This window comes from Cygnus atratus, chromosome 7, assembly GCF_013377495.2.
Source record: "Cygnus atratus isolate AKBS03 ecotype Queensland, Australia chromosome 7, CAtr_DNAZoo_HiC_assembly, whole genome shotgun sequence".
NCBI classification, from domain to species: Eukaryota; Metazoa; Chordata; class Aves; order Anseriformes; family Anatidae; genus Cygnus; species Cygnus atratus.
The window spans coordinates 23,017,116-23,040,186 of NC_066368.1; the positions used below are offsets into that span (position 1 = coordinate 23,017,116).

The following is a 23,071-nucleotide window of genomic DNA, read 5'->3' on the forward strand; positions in this document are numbered from 1 at the left end:
ACTGAAGTAACAGGAGAGTTAATTGCTACACCGATATTAATATTGCTCAGGTTCACTTGTAGCCCGTCGGCCTGTGTCACGTTTGATGCTGTACTGTTCCTGTATTTAAACAGCTTCTCCGAGAGCATCCTGGCTACAACTCATGCCGGCAGCATTCCAGGTAGACCCACACTTCTCAAAGCTGCGCTGCGCAGGCTGAGCTTTGCTGTCTGACTGTGCTAATGCAACAACAAGTGCAGCATCCAAAAATCCTCCGCAAGATTAGCCCTCACATTTTGATTATCGTCCGATTATTGAAAGACACCTAGAGAATGGCACAGAGTTTAACCTTTGATTGGCTAATATTTGAATGGAAAGGTCGAGTCAGAAATAAATGAAAAATTCTACTGCTTGCATTTATCAAGTAATTTAAAAACAACTTGGTCACTGCTACGTATAGACAATCCAGAGTCTTGGGTTTACTACACTGAACACCATAATATTCAAATAAAAATAACTCCATTTTGATTTATTATCTAACAGTCAGCAGAGAGCAAGCACACATGGGAAGGGACAAAAGAAGAATCCTCTGTATTTATTGACCTCAGTCTTCATGAGACTAAACAACTCAAAAGCATAATTTACAAATGCCTATGAATTCACTGTACTGTAGAGAACAAACAGCTTTTTGTATTGAGATTGTGAGACTTAAAATTATACCATAATTATGTATCTGCATAATTATGCTTTCACTCATTCTAAATGCTACAATTTCTCTGAGTGACTGATTTTTTTCCAGTTTTGAAATTATGGATTTTAGAACCATATGGCTTTCTTTACCCTTCAGACTGTGGCACTAATCAGTTTTTAAAGAGTCAGCAGACGTGGGAAAAGAAGGTGGTTTTCTGTTGTTGTTGAGATCTTACATGAAATTTTGATTCTTCCTTAAACTCTTTGCACTCAACTTTCTCAGCAATTAGGTACAGCACGAGCCTTTATCTAATAGTGGGTTTCTCATTGCTGTAAAAATCTGCAGCCAACTGTGAGGTGCTTCTACTTCTAACACAGGTAGGAATATACCAAATATAATTGCTAACTTAAATTAAAACTTGAATTAAATTAAAACTATTATCTCTATTTTGCAAGCTGGCATTCTTTGCAAGAATCATGGAATCTTTAGACCATCTTTAATAAGTTAAAAATGCAATTGAGATCATCTGCAGTTGTTAGTGATACCTAAGAAAATGATAGCTGCTTGTAGCCGCAGATACATAGATCCGTGATGTTGTGGATTTGCAAAGAACATGTGAAAAATAGTTTTTCCCTTTTCTTGAGGTATAGCAGCATAAAACTATTTTTATTTCTGCTTGGTCAGCGCTTAGATTTGAAATCAGATCTGTAAATAAATGCTTGTCAATTCTGACATTTACTGACAATAAATGTAAATACATAATACATAATAGCACCATTTGTTTATCATACTGGGGACAAGTTATCCTAACACATTTTAGCAGTTTCTTTCCCCTCCGGTTCTGATTGATCTCTATTCATCCTTCCTAAGTACTTGAAGTTTTGGAAGGGAAGTCGGGAATTTTCTTTTTATCCAATTTTATTTGGAAAAACGTACTGTCATTCTCAGTAAAATCAGTCAATGGATTCTAATTGGATTTTCTTTCAAGAAAAGTAATAAGAGAAAGAATGAGATTGGGTTATCTGAATCAGCAGAGGGTTGACAGGCGGGCACACGAGAAAAATGGGAAGAGCATCCAACCATATTGCATGTAATCACATATGCACCATTTGTGAATCAGACTCAGATTTCTGCTCTGTAATCAAAAACTTCATTTTAAGGTTGGAATTAATAAAAAAAAATCTATTGGTACTACAAGGTTTCACATAGTTTTCACTTGAAAGATGAGAAATGCAGCTTTTCTTTGTTAAACAAATAAAGAAACAAAGAAACAAAGAACTGCACACACTCCCAAATGATTTTCTGATTTAGGGGTTTGTATAGTTCTGGTTCTGAAGGTTGGAAACACCTGTTAGATGAGAGATGTATTAATCAAGTTCATGGCATAAGTTCCACATTTTCACTTGATCAGCAGGTTGGGTTTTCACAGGTTGCTTTCATTTTTTTGACTTGCAACTTAAATTGAGGTTCACTGAGACCACAGAAGAGAGATACAGCAGGGCTCACACCCAAAATCTGTATTACTACCTTAAATCTCATTTTTTCTTTTCATACCCTTATAAATTTAAGCAAACACAAATAAGTAATCTTATGCAGCACTAGGGATAAAAATGTATTGAATCCACCTTCTGTAAATACTAGTTGTTTTTTTTTTCCAAAGTGTTTCCTAGTTCATAGTAAAAATGAAGAAATAATCCAATAAAAACTAATGTAAAAACATTATTACCCATATGTAAATTAAGCAAATTTATACCATTCATTCATTTCCTTGTGACTTGAGTCTACAGTGCTGTTCTTTGCAAGAAGTGCCTATGTATTCATAAGGACGTAAAGCATTTATGAGGTTAGACAAACTGTCACTAACACAGCATTCCAACTCCTGCCCATCACAAAGGCAGCCAGCTGTTGGGCACTGGAGGCTATGCCACCTCTTGGCTGATGCACAAGGATCTCCTTTGTCCACAGGTCTGTTCTGCCATGTTTTGTGTTAATTACCTTTGTTTTACTTTTTAAAATAGTTTGTGAATTAAAGCTAATTAAGAATGGCTGAATTCAATTAGCTTTTTTTTAAAAAAAGTTTAAAATTAAATGATAATTTTGCATGTTGTTTTTGATACTAATGAACATACCTCTAAATACATGGAGAAGACAAATTACTCGATCAAGCCAATATAAAACAAACTTTCATGCATGCCAAGGAGAACTCCTGATCTTTAAATCACGCTTTCCATGTTGCTTACAGTCACTTGTAAGCCAGTTTTTCTTGCAGATTCTGCTGAACTGCAGCAATGTTGTAACATCAAGACAATGTCTGTATTTTTAAAAAGCATTCCTCTTTAATGAAATTACCATAGATGAGAACATTCCTTTTTTTATAATCTTTCTTTCTACAAAAAAATCAAACTTGCCTAAAAACATTTAATGCTACTAGGAAAAAGCATACCACACAAATTTTGCGTTACCTTATATTAAAAAACAAACAAAAAACTAGCACATTTTCATCTGAGTATGTCAAGCTTTGCAAAGTAAATTGAAATTGAAATGTGAATTGTAATATGCACAACTCCTTTGCTTTCTCTTACATGTCATAAGCTAATGTACACAGGTAGAGCAGGCTTTGAGTGTCATGGGACATGAGGTGAGCAGGACTTCTCCCAGACAACAGCAGCAAAACATAAAAATGCTTTTAATTCAATAAACAATTTTGGTGCAATAAGTATTTCTGCTAATTCACACAACTATTGTCTTTATTATTGTGTTTGCCCACATATAATTGTTATGCACATAGCCAAGTTTGCTCTTTATTATTGTGTTTGCCCACATAATATTGTTATGCACATAGCCAAGTTTGCTCCCAGTAAGTCCTTACAAAGAATCAAATTAACTCTGTTCACATTCATCTGGGGACAAAAGATAGATGCTGCTATTATGTTCTAGCAATTCTTGTGTTTATGATCACTCTTCAAGTATACACTGACTCGGAAAATAAAGTCTATGGGGAGAAAAAGAAACAAACCACAAACTCCAAACTTACGTCCCTGTCCAGAACTCGGCCAGTGCTGTTTAGGTACAACCTCTGGCTGATGGGATCGAGGATCACCCAGTAATCCACATTGTCCTTTAAGGAGAGTTCAATGGTGGGGTCTGGGCCGCCTGCTGTCCCTTTGATCAGCATATTGTCAACCAGGATAGTGCCTGCAAAAAAACAAAGGGCACACAAGGGAGACATTTATGCATTCATTGACATTTTTTATATATTTTCATAATAATGGCAACACTAAAAATACAATTTTCTAACACAGGTTTCTGGTATTTTATGTTTTGAGTGATGTTTAAGAAGTCTGATTATCTTGAGTGAAAAACCACCTCTGACACTGAAGCTACTTCAGAGAATACTAGAAGAAAAGAAAAACAACGTGAAATAACTTGTGTTGAGGATTAGACCCATCAAAGATAACTATTTAACATTATCACTTTGTTTTCCTCTATTTAGTAATCATCCCCCAATCTTACCTCAAAAGAATGCAATCAAGTAACAACCAAAATGGAAACACATTTTCCGTAGCAAGTACAACACAACAAGGTGAGGAAAAAAAAACACAACAGCAACAAAAACCAGTTACATAAAGCTCTACAAGAAAACAAAAAAAAAAGACATTGGTCTTCAACAGAAAACTAGATTGTAGCAAAAAGAAAACGATGTCGAACAAGACAAAAGGGAAACCAATTAGGACCAAACATGTACTCAACACGTATAATGTGCTTTTCTTTTCTTGTCCCATCATGTCAGTTAAGTCTTGCCTACACTCCAGCTTCCTTTCCAAATGTCAAGCATTGCTAACTACCATGAATGTCATACTCCAGAGTCTCAGAGATGCATGCACAGTACCTATGAACACTTCCCTAAGATTCCATTTTTTGCTGAAGAATTAACACTACCCAGTTTTCTTCACACAAAGCATTAAAAGAAATAATCTTGGTTTAAATTTGTTGACAGGTAAGAAAAAAATCTGTGACTGTCACTAGCTGTAGAACATTTAAATTGGTGAAAAATACTTATCAGATAACCTCATGTTTTGCAGACCCAAATAATTTGTTTCAAAAGGCAGAGTAAAGTTTATTTACACCCTCAGTTTACAATGACAATGACTCTATAAATACATTAATCTGTACGGAGAGGGGCTCTGAGTCGGAATGATGCTTTGTTATGGATAAAATGGGAAAACTAATTATTGGTCTCTTTACAGTTTTACAATTGTATTGAGGAAAACCCCACAGTAAGGGTTTTTCAACTGTTTATTTTGAAACTACTGTTTTAGAGATGACAGTAACAAACACTGGCAAGCATCTGTAACTTTAGAGCAAAAAAGTTTTTTAAATTGGAAGAACAATAACCTTTTAGCCACATGAGAAACACAGTTTTGGGGCTATTGGCACAACCTCTTGTGAGAGGTTCTGTACAGTGTTAGCCCAGCCCAGCAGCTTGAAGCTCATACAGCTTTCCAGAGGCCACCGCCAGTTTTAGTGGAAGGGTATTTCGCCACTAAAAACAAGCTGACTGCCAACTCTGTGACAGTTTTAAGTGTTTATGTCCAATCACCAATAAAATCCACGAGCTTCTGTACATTGCCCTCATAATTATGCCTCAGTGATGATGCAAAGAAGTTAGCAACCAAAATTTGAGATCATCTGAAAAGGTGCCCAAAACCAGCCTCCCTGAAAACAACCAAGACAACAAACACCATGACCACCCTAACGGCTTGAGTGCTTTTAACTTCTTAGTCTTCTTGTTCAGACCTGAAGGTGAAGTCAAAGTTCTGGCTACATCTTTACCAACTCCATTACCAACATAAGGCCCTACACCTCTCTTCAAATGACTCCAAAGGGAAATAATAATCTCCAATTTCCACCGGTGATTGTCACCACATAAGGCATTTTAGGCTACCTGAGCTTCAACTACTGGAAAATAATCCATGCACATATTCCTGCTGGGAAAAGGGGTAGCTTAAGGGATGTAAGAGCTGGGGCAATTGCAAGAACCGGATGACATGACTAGGAAATAGGGGAAGGAAAAAGCAGCAACAGCTTCTGTCTGCTTTCCCATGTCAAAGGTTGTGAAGACATCTAATGGCAAAAGGCAGCAAGACATGAAGCTCTCACAACTTCAAGCTGATACACTTCGGATGCTTCAGCAATTGTGAAATACAAGAAGTGTTTCTCTGTCTCTAAAAACTTAAGTGTAAAAATAAATAAAAGATTGTCTTATAATGAAAGTTAGTCCCTGTTTTCCACAACACTCCAGCTTATAAAAAGGTAATAATCCATCATTAGTAGGTCCTGACTGAAAGGACAGTAGTGAGGGGAAATTGCTCTCAAACTTTACAGCCATGTGGCCTATACACATACCCAACATATGTGGCACAAAAGGGGTTATACCAGTAATTGTGGCAGAGCTCTGACTGCTAATTAAATAAGTCTGCAGGGCTGTGCCCCTGTGAGAAGGTAGCAATCACCTTTCCAAGAAGTGCACGCAAGTGATCAGAGAAAAAACTATGTTCCTCAAAGGCGTGTATAAATTCCTCATGGCACTGAGTGCATTTGGAAGGGGCAAGACCCAAGGACTTAATAGCAGAAGCCCTTTCCGTACTTTAAGTACGGCACTCTGTTTTCCTTACAGGCAAAAAAAGTACAGTAACTTTGGACTGCAACATCTATGCAAGGGGGAAAGCACTGTAAAACAGTAACACACATCATTCGTTTGACTTGTTGCTCTTGGTCCACGGAGGCTTCACCCTCCTTTGCCTAGTTTCCAGAAAATTGGCTTCTGCCAAACTCAACCTTAAGCAAGGGCTAAACAGATCAAATAGTAACTTAATTTTTAATGTAGCTGAAAAAAAGCAACTACAATTACATACTTTTTTTTTTTAATATTTAATCAACTTAAAATCTTGATGCAATGATGAATTTTGTACAGTCTCTATTAAAACACTGCTACTTAACTGACCTTACTGCTTTGAATTCTCCATCCAATTTGACTCTTCTCTGTTGCACTCCATAATAGATATTTGCTTGATTTAACAAAGCACTACTTGCTTTGTTTTCAGCAACTCCTTTGTTCTTAAAAGCACAATGGGTTTGTTTCAGAAATTCACAAGGCACTCATAGTCTCTAATCAAGAAACAGCAGTACACAAAAAAGCCATTTTTAAAATCATCCTTAAAATATTACTTTTGTAAACTACAAAAAAATCTGAAATTGTGTTTTTGTGTGTGGGGGTTTTTTTTGTTTGTTTTTTATATCTATTTTTTTTGGTGCTTACATCCTGCCTCTGTCCTTGACCTAAAATGCCAGGGAAGTAATAAATCTGAATACATGCAGAGTCTGATGCAACCAAATAGACATTTTGTCCATAAACTCACCGTACATGCAAAAACAAACACATCCCTTGATATTGGCAATGCACTAATACAATAGCTTTCATAACGTTTTTGTGAAAAGCCCAAGTGACGTTCTCCCTGAAATTAAGTTTTTTACCTTGTTACAGAAGTAACATACCTTCTCCTGGAACTACACTGGAATTTCAATTTTACACTAGTGGGGGGTGGGGGACTGTTCAAAGTCCACAGAGGACACAAGTAAGGATCCTGAATTTCACAGCAAGGAGGGAGGTGGTCCATGCAGATGCCTGTTTCATGTATCTCAGTTACACTCAACATATCCAAATGCTCGGTAGTGTTTCAGCACAATTCCCTGTGCTTCCATCCTGTGTGCACGGATCATTGAAAAGGACACCTGGGACTATTTTTGACCTGGGATGGTTTTCCTGACTAATTAAGGAAAGACTAATGGAAAAGTTAGATTTCATACTGACACAAGCAGAGCAATTCTTAAAATAGCTTTTCATCTTGTGTGGAGACCAAGATTTGACTGCTAATCCACCTTCACTGATGCCTGATGATCACTGAGGTGTCATGTGGGAAGATTATACAAATTTAAAAGGAATTAATATGGAACCAGTCTCAAGGAATCAAAGTCAAGCAAGTTAGGTAAAAAAAAAAAAAAGAAAAAAAAAGAAATGAACATAAAAAGAGCAATATTATTTTCAGGTGTGATAATATTCTTCTGAAAACAACGACATTTACTCATAAATGCTATCTGAGCTTGGTGGGAATTATTCAACATGTAGCTACAAAAGAAGCCAACAGAAATAAAATTTATAAAGCACTGCTGCTTTATTTGTAAATATTGTAACAATAGTTGTACACCACACTATCCCTTTGAGATGAATCCAGAAGCTGAAAATCTTCATTAGACTGAAATAACAGGGAAGTGTTTGTTTGTACACATTAATCTCAGGAGAAGGTGATCTTTCCATGGGAAGCACATTACAAGGGACTCAGACACAAAAGTCATGAAATACGGAATTAGCTGTTTATGCTCTGGTAAAGAGAGCAGACCCTTAGTACTCAGTGAGAACTTACTAAATGATTTAGATACTTCTAGGGATTATTTTAGTTGAACATTTCAGCAGAGCCCTTTCTTTAAGAAGCCAGTGAATTACGATTGGCCTGGGAGTAACCCTTATGCCAGCACATGAACCAGAGAACAGAACCTAGCTGAACGAAACCTGCAGTGCTCAGCTTTCAGTAGTTACAAGGCATTCACATCAGTTTCCTAAATTCAAAGACTACAAAACAAAAAAGGGGATTGTTTACTTCCACACATATTATTTCAGATATAAAAATTAAATTGGAAGCTCTAGAAAAGCATCACACAATCACAGACTATCCTAAGTTGGCAGGGACCCACAAGCTCCATGAGGAAGCTGCAGGCCGCCATGAGGCCTCCCCTCATCTCCTCTGCTCTGGGCTGAACAAACCAAGGGCCCTCAGCTGCTCCTCACACACCTTGCCCTCTGGGCCCTTCACCATTCTCACAGTCTCCTCTGGGGCTCTCTAGTAGCTTTATGCCCCTCCGGTACTGCGGCACCCCAACCCGCACGCAGTGTTCAAGGCGAGGCCGCAGCAGGCCGAGCAGAGCGGGACGATCCCTTCCCTTGGCCGGCCAGCAGCGCCGGGCCTGAGGCACCCCAGGCATGGTCAGCCCTGTGGGCTGCCAGGGCACTGGTGGACCGTGTTCGGCTTCTCATCCACCGGCACCCCCAGATCCCTATCTGCAGGTCTGATCTCCAGCATCTTGTTCTCAGTCTGAACGCACACACCAGGTTGCCCCTTTCCAGGTGTAGAATCCACCACTTGTTGTTGTTAAACTTCATAGTGTTGGTGACCGCCCAAACCTCATCTGTCAAGATCTCTCAGCAAGGCCTCTCCACCCTTGAAGGAGTCAACAGCTTCTCATAATTCAGTATCATATACAAACTTACTTAGTATGCATTTGAGCCCTTCACCAAGATCATTTATAAAAATGCTGAAGAAAACTGGCCCCAAAATGGAGCCCTGAGAAACCCCACTGGTGACTGGCTGCCAGTCTGATGTAACCCCATTTACTATTTTCACCCTTGAGAGTGAATCATTCACCCCCAATATTACGTACTTGTCTGGCTATATTCCGGACATTTTGTCCAGAAAGGTACTGTGTCAAAAGTTTTACTGAAACACCAAAAGATTACTCTATTGACTTCCCTTGGTCAACTAGGTGGGTAACCTTGTCATAAAAGGAAATTAAGTTACTTAAACGGGACTTTCTCCTTGCGAACCTGTGCTGGCTGTGACCAGTGACTGTGCTGTCCTTCAACAACTCCCAGAATAACCTTCTCCAGGCAATGAAATTTTCATTGTCTTCTTACCTGAAGTGATGACGGAAAAGATGGAAGAGAGCCAGGAGCAGGATTTCTCCTTCCACAGTTGCTGAGCACAAGGCACATGGAGCACATCGCTACTCCACACTGATGCTACCAAAGTGGTGCAGCAGGCAAAGGCTCAACTTCATGCCTGAACACGGGACTAAGGATTTACACATCCCAGATGGTCAGTCTCAGTGACAAAGAGCCATACTTAACTGCAACCAATTAAGCAAGCCATGATTCTGCACAAGTACAAAATACAAATTGGACACATCTTACCCTCATGAGGATGTTGTAGACAACAGTGCATAATGTTTCATGTCCTTTGTACTTGATGGGCTTCCAGCTGTGATCAAGTGTGGAACACAGAAAGACAAAAAGCTACAGGAGTGCTCACAAGCTATGTGGCTGAAGCCCACGCTGAGACGGAAGTACAGCCTGAAGATTTTATCATCCAAATGTATTTATCCTTCCTTCAAGAACTGTCTAAAACTTGTTATTCTTACTTCTAAAGTTGACAAAAAAGATAAAGCCTCTTGCAACAGCATGATTAACCTCTGACATCACCGAATTACATTAGCAACTACTTCAACTGATTGATGTATGAAAAGGTTAAACAGTCAAAAATAGTATTTTGCTGTTCGCACAGAACATATTTTACATTTCAGCATATTAATCAAGTCCATATAACAAGTCCAAGCAACATGTCAGGGAATTTACATTAAACAAACACAGTGTTTCCTACAGCTTGGAACAAAAGTTATGAATTTTTCAGCCTGTGGTATTTAGCCTGGGAGAATTATGCATGCTATCCATCTGGAAGAAGTGACTTTAAGGAAGAATCAACTATCCTACGCATTGTACCCACAGAGGCACAGTACATTAAATGAGAAATATTACATATTGCTTATTTACTTATGGGAAAGGAGATAAGCTTCCTAAAGAAAAAAGAAAAAAGATGGCAGTTAAAAGGCATAAACACACACGTGCTCAACTCTTTGAGCTATGGTAAGGGCAAGTACCAAGAATTATCAACAGATGAAAGAAAACTCATCACTTCTGCACTCTAAAACAATGGTGTTTTTTCTCTAGGCTTTGTGTATTAAAAAATAAATAAAACCAACCAAGTTGGAATAGTGAGAACTGGGAGCCCTACAGAAATAAGAAACTCCTGAGACAGTTGTTACAGATAGCACCTCTGGAGAGCAGCAAGCCAGCATGCTTATTCTTGGTGGTGGTGAAGATGAGCAGCATCTTGGCTGGTGTCCAAGTACAGAGCTGGGAAAGCGAATGTCAGACACTGCCAGTGGTGAATAACCTTCTACCAAAGGTTGAAGGACACTCTCCTTGGTGCCTACCCTCTTGCATCTTCTGTTGGCTGAGTAGAGACCAGAATAGGCAGAGGGAACTTAGAAATTCAGGAAGGTTTCTGCCTGCAAGTCCCACCTCTGCCTGCCCAGGACCACTAAAAATGTTCTACAGAACATGAGTTTCACCTGCACACATCCAGTTGCTTCTCCTCCTCTTAGTGACTCTTCAGCAACTTTTACGCAGTGTGCAATATGCCAGGTTTCTTTCAGATAGAACAAATGTGCATTATAAAATACCTCTATCTCTGTACTGCTTTCCTCTGCCTGCCACTGACTGTAAAGCAATTCGAAAATGGAGATTAATTTCTTATAGAAAGGCATTAGATGGATCAGTTGAAATGGTAGTTGCTTGCTTTGACATTCTATAGAGTTTTCATAGCAAAACCTGGATCATAAACTTATTCTTCTACATTTGCAGGTGTATGTCTATAGTAAAGGATGGATTAAATAGCAATAAATAAGAAGTCTCAGGAAAATGAAAACCTTACTGCAGAAAGTAAATTCTGAACATTATCCTGAACTTACTTAGAACCATGCTGCAGTTTTATGAACAAAAGAATAGGATGATTCTGCAAAGCTGGCTCTAGGGTTACACATTTCCAATTCTTTCTCCTCACATCATCAGTAGAGATCTTTGAGAAGTTTCCAAGGTTGTTTCAGGATTATTTTCCTGTGCTCCTGCCCTGTCTCCTCTCTTCCAGCTCTGTATGCAGCCACAGTCTCTGAACAATTACAGCTAAAACCAGCCCATTACTTTGGCAAAAAAATAGGAGTTAAGACAAATTCAAATTTTAGGCTTTAACTCCTGGTCAATCCACCTAGACCTTATGACTTCCCACCTGGAGCCACTGTAAGAATCTGAGTACTACGAGGAAAAGGTCTACCCTTCAGACTTTGTACAGTACTGGTTTGAGTCCATGATAACCTAAGGTGACACATTTTCCTTTTTTTTTTTTTTTTTTTTTTTTTTTTTTTTTTTTTTTACCTCTTCCTAGCCAGCACAAAGACAGAGCTCTAGCACTAACTACTTCTGCCTCAGGCTGAAAGGATGCAGCAAAATGGTAGAAGACGTTTCCTGATGGGGGAAAGACAGCGGCACTGCGATCCCACTTAGTTCAGAGCGTACATACGCCTGCCTGTAGGATATTAGGAATCACACCTTCCTCCTCGCCTTCCCTCTGCTTCTTTAGTGATATGATCAGAGCCCCATAAAGGCACAGAAGATGTACCTCATTACTTCAAGTGACTCATACGTCACTTTGAGACATCTGACCCACAGCGTTTACATTCTACACAGAAAAATAACAAGGATCAAAAGAAAACAGGAGAAGGAAAGTATGATGGTCCCTATTTTTCCCCCTCCTTCTAAGAGGACAAGCAAAAGATAAACATGTAAAGATTGAGTGTGGGAAGAGAGAGAAAGAAGCCTGGGATAAAAAAGCAAAAAGTAAAGAGTGAAGCAGAGATTAACACAGCAGCACCAAGAGAAGCAGAGATTAAAGCAAGCCAACACACAGACCAGGGATGCAGGAAAAAATAATTCAGGCTGTAGAGAGTACATTGTCCTGACACAAATGGGGCTGAGGACTGGAGAAGCCAGGGGTTGGGCTGTGGCCTAAATTAACAAGTTGCAACTTTACTTCATCAAGTCCAAGTTGTATACAATTTGCACAAAACCCCATCCTGAAAAATTATGATAACAAAGAAGCATCTCAGACAAAAACAAGTGCCCTATCCTTCGTCACATAGGGAAAAAAAAATGTGAAAACAATGAGTTCTGAATGCTTAAAAAAAAAAAAAAACACAAAATAAGTTGTTCAGAAATCCCTTTTTAAAAACTTTTTTTTTTTTCAATGCTTGGAGTTGCAGCAGCAGGATAATTGCCTGGTTCACACAGAAGGGTCCTCCTGTTCCGCCTTTGATGTTTTACGGGGGAAGGTCACCGCAAGGCCCCATGCCGAGGCCACTAGCGTTGATTTTTCTATTATCTTCTACAAGGGCACCCGACAGAAAGCCTGTACTGAGAAAATTAAATTACGTAGGTAATGCATGCCAGTATCCAAGGATTGACTCAAGCTTGTTGATTTTCAACATACCATTAATTTATTTCTCCATACCTCAACAGAACCCGTTACTTCTATCTAAAGACAGGCTATACAAGTTGGTTCTCAGCAGAGAAGTTTCCTTCACAGAACAGCCACAGAATCACAGCACAGCTTGGGCTGGAAGGGACCTTAAAGCTCAGCCAGTTCCAGCCCTTGCCACGGGCAGGGACACCTTCCACAAGGATCAGGCTGCCCAGAGCCCCATCCAGCCTGCCCATAGACTACCCAGAGCAAAATCCAGACTCCTGCTCCCAGATACTACAGTAACAACCCAAGGTAAATTGGAGTAAATCGCAGCTTGCCCCCCACAACACCTGAGCAAGCACTGGCTGCTTCCTAGAACCTCCTCCTCCAGTAGCCACACCAGTTTCTAGCATTTCATTTCTCCTTTTTTAACCAGCTCCGGTGATGCATGCTGCTGCTAAAACCACTTAGTTCTCCTTTTATTTTTTTAATTTAAATCCTCAATAAAACCCAGTTCTTAACGCGGTGATAATAGCCACTTAAAAGTTATTTCAGATATGAAGCTGTGATCAACTTTTCGCCCTATGTGCATGACTTTTCATTTACCTAGATTACATTTCATCTGCCATTCACTCTCCTATTGAGTCAATAATAAAGTTCCCTGCACACACCACCCTCCTCCCCCTTTTTTAAATTACTCTGGACATCCTAGCCAGATGACTACTACTGGAAAATTTATAAATACGCTGAATATTGAACAAATGGAAGGGGGATTTAGATGAGATGTGACGTGAAGAAGAAATTATTCTCTCGGAGCACAAAGCGCACATGGGAATTAGGGCTGAAGATGCACCTTGCTTCTGGTCTTTTCCGTAAAGAATAGAATGAAATTGCCTAAAAACCAGTGTTAAAAATAAACCCAGGACACAGGATGGGAGGTGCAGGGCAGTCCCTGTGGCCGAGGGGCAGCCTTTCTCTCTGGCAAGCCAAATGGCCCGGGGGAGCCAGCCCCAGAAAAGGGGCCCTCAGCCCCCCCAACCCTCCTCCTTGTCCACGTGAGGGCATCTTCCAGGCCGCTCCCAACACAGCCGCCTTTGGCCACGCGTGGGCCACTCCATCGCAGAGGCTTGCTGAGGTCACAGTGGCCACCACTGCCCCGCCTTTGCTGCGGGCCCTATAAAACAGGCCCCCTGCAGCTGGCCCAGCACTCGCTGAGCATCTAGGCCCTCTGACTGCCAGCTTGTGCGGCAGGAGGAAGACTAGAAGAGCAAGGCGAGCAGCAGGCCTCCTTGGTGTGCGAGGACAGCGATGCCGTCCGGTGAAGCACCAAGAAGGAATGCACCTGAGCAGAAGGAGATGTGTCATGGGCAGAGGGATAGCACCGATGGCACAAGAGATAGCAGTGCCCAAGGGACCTCTGGCACCCAGCCCACAGACACATGCAGGCGGTACCACTGGCACCGCAACGATGCGGGGAACAGGCCGGCCCCCTCACACACCCAGTGACAGGGGGCCTGGGCCTCACCATAGGAGCAACGGTGACGTGGGGCGAAGGCGGGAGCATCAGGCAGACAGCCGCGGGGAGCAGAGGCGTGCCCATAGTCCGGAGCACAGTGCGGGACCCAGTAATGGCCGTAAACCAGAGGGCAGCGTCGGACCCATGCATGAAAATCAAGCCGACACTGGCGTGGGACTGAGGCATGGGACTGGACGACCCCCTGGTTCGGCACCCTGGCCTGAGAACATTCCAGACGGAAGGCACCCCATTTGGGCAGTCCCGGGCAAGGACTGGCTTAGCCTTGTGCCCAACACCGTGGAGCCCATGGAGCTGGATCCACCAGATGTGGAGGAACGGATGGAAGTGGATCCACCTCTGCCGGGACAGGCCTGGGACTACTGCGGCATGTCTTTGTGCTCTGCCATCCGAGAGCACCAACAGCATCACAGGAGTGCCGGGCGAGCCCCCTACTCGTTGCTCAGGCTCCATCGCAAGCATTAGCTTGGAGCCACCAAACACCACAGACATCCTGCAGGCTTGCCTGCAAGATGTCCCGGCAATAAACAGCTCTTGCTGATTCTCAGGGGTTGTGTGAGTGCTTCCTTTTTTTTTTTTTTTTTTTGGGGGGGGGGGTTGGATAGGAATGGGCTAAAGTTGCACCAGGGGAGGTTTAGGCTGGATATTAGGAAGAACTTCTTTACTGAAAGGGTTGTTAGGCATTGGAATGGGCTGCCCAGGGAAGTGGTTGAGTCACCATCCCTGGAGGTCTTGAAAAGACATTTAGATGTTGAGCTTAGTGATATGGTTTAGTGGAGGACTTGTTAGTGTTAGGTCAGAGGTCGGACTAGGTGATCTTGGAGGTCTCTTCCAACCTAGGTGATTTTGTGATTCTGTGAATATTCAGGTCTTAGTTCAGAGTTTTGCAGGAACCCACTAGTGACTTCTCTGTACTGTGAGATTCAGCCATGCTGCTCTTTTTTTGTTGCTGCTTATCTATCAGTGCAAACATCCTTCCTCTTATTGCACGACACTTTCATTCTTTAAAGAGGTTTTGCTAAAGGTACTTGCCAAATTACTTTCAAAAATCGAGGTGAATTTTATCTCCTTCATCCTGGGTTGAGATCTCCCTTGTCCAAAGGCTTACTGGGTTAAGAGAGACATTTGAGGCATTTCCAAACCACACAAACTCTTCTCCCAAAGCTTTTAAAAAGCTTACGGCTGCATACATTGAATAGGCGTTGGTCATATTTTGCCCAAGGCACCATTTCCACCAGAGCTAACTGTACCTTGAGCTCAAAACACACTGAACAACTGGCAGGCTGCCCTCTTCCCAGGTCAGCCGAGCAGCCCGAGTTGTTGGAACAGCCAGAGGGGAGCTCACGGTTGTGGCACAGCCTGGGCCCCCCAGGCCAGGGGCTTTTGGCAGCCTCCTGGGCCCCCAGACCCCCTCATATCTGCTAAGATGGCTGATGAGTCTCTGGCAACTCCACCAGGGTAAAATGTCTGCTGTAATAAAAATTTAAATGTGGGATTCCTCTTCCGTATTTTATTTTTAATTTAGCAAATGGGACCAAAGCCATATTTACTAAGGCTAACACACTATTCTCCGTTACCTACACAAAAACTGCCAACTCAGAAAAAAATATTCCCAGACCCATGAAAGAGATTTACCATTAACAGAAAATGTTACCTTATGAACTTATCCACACACACAATGGAACAACAATCGAGACAAAAAATACATAGGCTACAATACCTGGGAAAATTAAAGATAATAATCCAAAAAAAATCTTGTTGGTAGACAGCACAGAAGTAGTAAAAACGCACATACTACAGTCAGCAGCAAGATGAAAAGTCTTGGGGCTACTCCAGCGAACACCATTACTTGTCTCACTTCCCAGAAGATGCTGGCAATAGCTACTCTTGGAGGTGATGTAAAAGGTGATGCTGCGCAACAGCAAAGAGGATATGTATAAATAGGCACAACACGATCACTTGGAGTCAAACTTCTGAAGGATGACACTATTTGGAACTTGAGCAGGTTGCCTCATCCTTTGATAAGGGAATCTAATCAGCTTTCCCTAAGTTTTTACTGTGCTTCAAAACACTCTTTTGTGAAAAATAAAAAAGCAAAGAGATTACCCCTGCATTTCCTCATTGTCAAATGATGACGGAAAACTTTCAACATGGCTAAAGCTGATGTAAATAGATAAAACAATACAGTACAGCAGGAACAAGAGCAAACACCACGTCCCAGCCTATAAGAAAAGCAGATGAACGAGGTTGGAACAAGTCAGACAACAGAGTGTAGATGGCATGAACTCACTGATGTGAAAAAAATCCCGTGCTGCTACAGTCAGAGAGGCCTTCTGGTGTCAGATGCTGCTATCACACTGTAAACTGCCACAGCAGTATACAAAAATATGAAATACATTTCCATCTGAAATAGTGTGAACCCTTCAAAAAGTTCTCATTTTTCTGGCTGGTGAAGAAAAGTTTCCCTGCATGGGAGACAACTGTAACAGGAAGGATATTTCGTATACACGAGTCCCATCCCCTTGTGTACCAGAGCACATCAGGGATGCTGCTCACAAGTCGACCATTCTGCCCTCTGCCAGAGGTTACTCAGACTGACATTAAACAAATACAGAGCCTGTTTTTAAGCAGCCTGACTGAAAACAGCAACGGCGTACAAGGTGGTGTACATTTGCTGTTGCTGCCCCTGATCTGGAGATGGCAGCCTTGGATTCAGGTGCTGGAAGAAGGGCCAGACATAAGAACGCCTCACCTCCACCCTAGCCTCAGGACAGGTCATAATGCTTCTTGGAAGAAAAGACTTGCAGCACCGGATGTTTTTAGGAATGTCAGACAAACTTTCATCAGGAAAAAAATCCCTACAGTCAGAGCCACAGGAAAGCACAGAGCTCTTTATTCTACAGTCTTGTTATTTGTGAGACACAGCAAAAACCTCAGCAAGTCTTGCTTCCATTCCCACACTGGACCTCTTCCTGAATATGGTCCAGTTTATGAAAGTCACAATTGAAAAGTTATTCTTTGCCTTTCTAAATATTCGGAGATGATGGAGAACCATTACAGGGAAACCTTGGAGCTGAAGGTGCCCACAGGAAAGTTAAACTTCACAGAACTCCAGCAGCGTTCTGCCACGTGTTGTAACATAGAAATTACCCCAAAGTAATGAATTTTGGAAGTTTTTTGCCACGGTACCAAATGCAGTAAACTAGCTTTTGCACTGAAAAAGAAAGTTACCACTTCCGTAAGCAAGTAAGCTTATTACACCTTTCCATGTTGAAAACTCCTGGTTTTATTTTGGTATTTTTGGGAAAAAATATGTATATTAGCAAGGTTCATGTATATCCAAGCTAGAACTGAGCTCCTGGGAATACAAATTCTCTGATTATGTGCATAGATTATTATGTTAGGTACCTGCAAACAAAATAATTTGCATTTAAAAGAGCAGTGATGTTCCCAAGGGTATTCAAGCCTTCACATTTAAATATATTATCACAATACCAATCTCATTTCTATTTCAGACCCATTTTATTTTATTGAGACTATTTTAATAAACATTAGTAAATATTGTATTTACTCTTCACCTGCCAAGTGGGTACCAAGCCAGGACAAAGCAGAACCAAGGCTTAGCTGTGTGACTACAGAGCCATTAGTGGGAGCCCAGGACACACGTGCTATTTTCTAGCACAACACACTTCAGATTTAAACTTACTGTGTCTGTGCTATATGGTCAAGTGCCTCAGAATTAAGACAGACCCATAAGGCCCAGACACAGCAAAGTCACCATGTGCACAGAACCAAGTCCCGATTCTGAGCTGGCCCATCTGGGAAGCCCCGCCACAGCACTGACCTGAAAATTGGGGGTAAACAATTCTGGTGATGAAAAACAATCTGCAAAAAATGGTGCTGAAAACTGCAAGTATCCCTGCATTAACTTTGTGCCAAATGCTTTTTTTTTTTTTTTTTTTGGCAACTACAGAACATGTACGATAATGTTCGTATTTGCAGTCCTTGAGTTTCCTCAAGAGAGGATCAATCATTTTCTGATGAAACAACTTTTAAGTTCCTTGATATATTCTCAGTCAACTTTGACAAACACTGCTGCAATTCAAACAGGCTTTCATCAGAGATCTGACTTATTTGTCTTGGTACCTGGGAACACAAGACAAGGCTCTTGGTGCCTACACGCACCAGGAACACAGAAGAGCGTAAGTTGGCACTTATGGGTTCCTGTACCTGTTAATATACACTCACCTTCCCCCAACACCTCCCCAAAAATAAAATAATAATAATAATAATGTGCCTGGGAGAGCATGGGGATATCCTCGAGCTTTGGGGCAGGCAGATGAGCAGGAAGGCCTACAGCTAGGGCCACCTCAGGCTTTTCGGTTCCTCGTACTGAATGGGAGAACCTACAAGTCCCAGACACTCAACTTACAAAGAATCAGCCAAGCTGGAACAATTAGGGCTCCCTGGCTCTCTCAGGAAGTAAATGCCTCAAGATCTTAGAAGGTACCCATGAAGCAAAGGTCCTTGGGTTCATCCTCCTCGACCAACGCTTCCCTCCTGGGCATCAGCTCCTTTATACACAAGGTATGTGGAAATCAGAGGGTCTGGCTGTTTCATTTCCATTTCATTTATATTTTTCTAAAATAATACAATATTTCTATTTCCATTCTGAAGGAAATATAAAAACATCTATTTTTCATTTTGATTCTAGAAAGAATGCTTCTTTGTAAACACAGATTTTTGTCACTCAGGAAAAGCCAAGCTTTGACTAGGTTTGCCTCTCAAAATAGAAAGTCATCTTTCAAAATTAACCTAAAACACATCTCTGGGATTGTGCAAATGGGGTGGGACTTGAGCTCTCAGGACAGACAAACAAAATTGATAAACAGGAGGCAGGCGTACGCTGGGGTCTGTCTTTGGCCAGTGAAATCCAAAAGCAAACTATTCTACCCAAACGAGGGTTTCAGCACGCAACCCGCAGAGACGGAGTGCAGGGCAGCTATCCATTCATCACATTTCCGTGAGCAAACTGCATATGCAGGTAATCTGTTTTAGAGTTCTCAGGGACATTTCACAGTATGTCAGATCACAAATACATATATTAAAGACTGATTTTGCAAATCTTGTTTGCTTTTCAATTCCTTTAGCCATTACTCAAGCGAATTAACATTGGGGCTTATTGGTTCTGTTTAGAGAAGTCTCATTTACACTTTAAACACTCAAGAATTTATAAATAATGAAACAGATCAAGCATTCAGTTGGGAGCGCCGTGATCAGGCAATGGCCACTGAAGGTGTAAATTAAATGACTTTGAATGTTTTCAGCTTAATTTGGAGCCATCCTGGGGCCTGTTTACCTACCGTTCAGAGAGGAGCAGCAGGAGCCTGTAGCACCATGCTCCAAAGTTGAATTATTAAAATCATAAAAGGCCCACCTAAACATTGCTTATGGCTATCTGCATAATTTATTATTCAGTATTTCCTAGGCATCTACTGTGTGCTGTAATAATCACATGTATCTGTTTTCTCCTTCAAAGAAGAAGAAAAAAGCACAACTTCCTGATGCTTATACATCCTCTCGATCCGCTCCTGCTACCTCCTGCTGAAAAGTATCCAGCAAAAACCACAAAAACTCGGATTTTCTTGGCACACCCCATGCAATAACGAAGGCACAGTATTTAATGTCATGTTCTCCCAAACCTTGCGCCAACCTGACTGCTTAGCCTGGCCTTGGCTCTAGCCTCCCAGCTGCAAATGCTGGAAAGTGAGATACATTAATAACCTGGGCTTCGAGGAAGGGGAATAGTGAGGGTGTGTGAGAAATGCAGGGAACAGGCACAACCAAGCACCATCCAGTCAGACAAAAAAAAAACAAAAAAAAAACAAAACAAAACAAAACAAAGAAAACCATCACAGACCTACATTTGTACCTATACCAAGATTCATATAGAATTCTTGCATTCATCTTCATTATCTCAGCTTTCTGTGCACTACTGCCTACCATTCCCTTTCTATGGGATCGACAGAAGAAAATTTGTGACCTACAACTGTGCAAAAACTCCCATGAATTGAGTTAATATCAACTAATTAGAATTCCAAAAAACTAGCATGAGTGGTTAACAAATCTCCACCAGCAGTTTTGTAATAGCATGCAGAATCAGGCAACTGAGATAGCAAGCAGAAGCAGTGATGGATCATAATGGACAGACTGAAAAAAATATCAGCCTAATGTCTTTCCACACCATTCTATTCCCATTAAAACACAATCTGGCTGATCTATGTCACTGGTATGAACTTTAAGATGTTTGCAGACATATAAAAGCCACAAGTACTTGGTATTATGTCACCTTTCTGCATTTCTACACTGTTTTGTTCATCGTCTTTACAACCTCGAGTATTGGCTTCCTTAACACTTCAAATCCAAACTCCTTACCGCACTCAAATGTTCCATTCTGAAAATGATTTTATACAGCACAAGTGTGGTCATCAGGAAAAAAGCCAAACCTGCTAAAGCCACACTGTTCCTCAGAGACAGGTAACTGCTTCAGACATCCCTGAAACCCCAGCAGAAGGTATCCAGCCTACGAGTGTAATAAGAGGTTTTTAACCTGTTCATCACTTACCTTGCAAATAATGTTGTGTTTTTTTTTTTTTTTTTCCCTTCAGGCAGACATAATCTTTTTCCTAAGGGAAATCACACTCACTAAAAGGCTGCCTGGAACAGGTCTCCGCATAAAGAAAAAGTTATCAAGTGGACTGAAACCAAACATTTGGAGGAGGCTTTTAGCGAGCTTACAGCATTTGATTTTGCATGTAATCTGAAAGTCCTCTTAAAGTAGAAAAGCCAGGTTAGAATAAAGTATTAGACTTGAGATTAGCTGTTTCTGCTGTTCTATTTTATGCCCTATGAAAACGAAAACTTTAGGCATTTGCTTTATCAAGCAGTTGAAGCAAATTCTAAAAGGAAAAAAAAAAACTCAGCACGTAACAAAGTAAAAATCACTGAAATGATAAAACATATTCATGATTATGTGCACAATTGGTACCACCTGACTTGAGCAGCAGCCAAACTTCTTGCTATTATACCACTCACCATGGTTAACCAGCTGAGCTTACTTCCAAATAAAACTAGGATTGCATCTTAAGACAGTATTTTTTATGAAAAAAAAAAAAAACAGCTGAAGATGGATCTCTCTTTACTCCTATTAACAATCCTTGCACTTTTTAGTAGTTCTAGCCTGTTTTTTATAGCAGGCATTTGAAATGAAGCAAAGTGTTCACTCTCATCAGAAATGTGTCTTTCTTTCTCCCTGTGAAAATTTGCCCACATGCAAGCTGCTGACTGAAACATGCTTCACACATGGGCAGAACAGGACCCAGGATCTCAGCAAATACACTGTTAGAGAACTTCATCTCTGAGCATGCCTTGCTCACATGCCAGCCCCAACACGACAGCACATTATCCACTTTCCCACATCACCTGCTCAAGATTGCAGCTGGAACCCTCCAGGGTTAAATCTGGGATTCACAAACTGACCACAAGAACAGAGCTTCTCTAGGAATTAGAAGCATACAGAAGCAGGACATGGTTTAACTGAGCACGTCCAGGAGGGGGACAAGAAGAAAGTCTGAACCTGCTAGCATAGAAAATCCATCTAGTGGGATGCTCAGAGCAGGATTCCCACATTTCACTGCTTCTCTCGTGAGACCCATGAGCAAAATATTCACCGTGGCCGGCCCATGCTCAGGGCACATCAGTCATGCAAAAACTCCTCCTACACAGCGGATCAATGCATTCCACCTGGTCCAGCACTGCCTGGTGATGCAACTTCTGCTATCACTTCGAGCACAAAATACACATTATGAAAGAGTCACGCCTCATGAATTCTTTTCTTGTGCAAATTTTTTTTTTTTTGATATTTCATATCCAAGGCACTCATGTGCTCTACTGATTCAGCTGACAAGATAGCCGAAGCAATCAGCTTCACTCAGCTCACCTGGGACAATTCAACAAGGCTCAAGGTCATGGTGTTACTCAATTACTGGTGGCAGCTTACCTGTATGATGGTAATTAAAAACAGATTTTTGAGAATGTTGACTCATTTTTATAATAAAAATAAGCACAAAAGGATTCAGACTTTAACCATCAGAACTTTCAGTGCATCATTTCTGTTCTGATTTCTGGTAGCCTCTAGGTACCATAGGCAATAAGTGCTCAGGGCTGGGAAGCAGAGGGATTTTTGCTGATTTTTTTGCAGTACTTCAAAACACAAGGAAAACTGTCGAAGTCCAAACTGTATAATTTTACTTCATATTTCTACTAATAAAACTGTCAATGGATAATACCTTAAAACAGCTTTGACAGTCTTTTAATTTATTTCCACATTATTTTCACTTTTTCAAAGGCAAACTTAAAAGGCAAAATCAGCACCCGAAGCATCTAACTTCCCCAAGGTCTCAGTCCCCTCAGTCCTACATCCCTGCAGCACAGTGGCCAAGGAAGGCCTTGAGAAACAAGGAGAGACCCAAAAAACCAGCTTAAACAAGCATGTGATTACAAGTAACCAACTTAATGCATTTAAAAACCATAAACTCTGCCCTCAGCAAGGTGCAATTGCAAAGC

The 23,071-nt window shown here is 41.1% G+C and overlaps 1 protein-coding gene across 3 annotated transcripts in view; it reads right to left on the reverse strand.

Annotated features, from left to right (window-relative positions):
- The window catches only part of PCDH15 (protocadherin related 15), a 353,826-nt gene that overhangs the window by 266,605 nt on the left and 64,150 nt on the right, over positions 1-23,071 (reverse strand). For all 3 annotated transcript variants that reach the window (XM_035537720.1, XM_035537702.1, XM_035537711.1), the window contains exon 3: positions 3,705-3,865. In XM_035537720.1, coding sequence (XP_035393613.1) covers positions 3,705-3,865 — 161 coding nt within the window. The remainder of the gene's footprint in view (positions 1-3,704; positions 3,866-23,071) is intronic.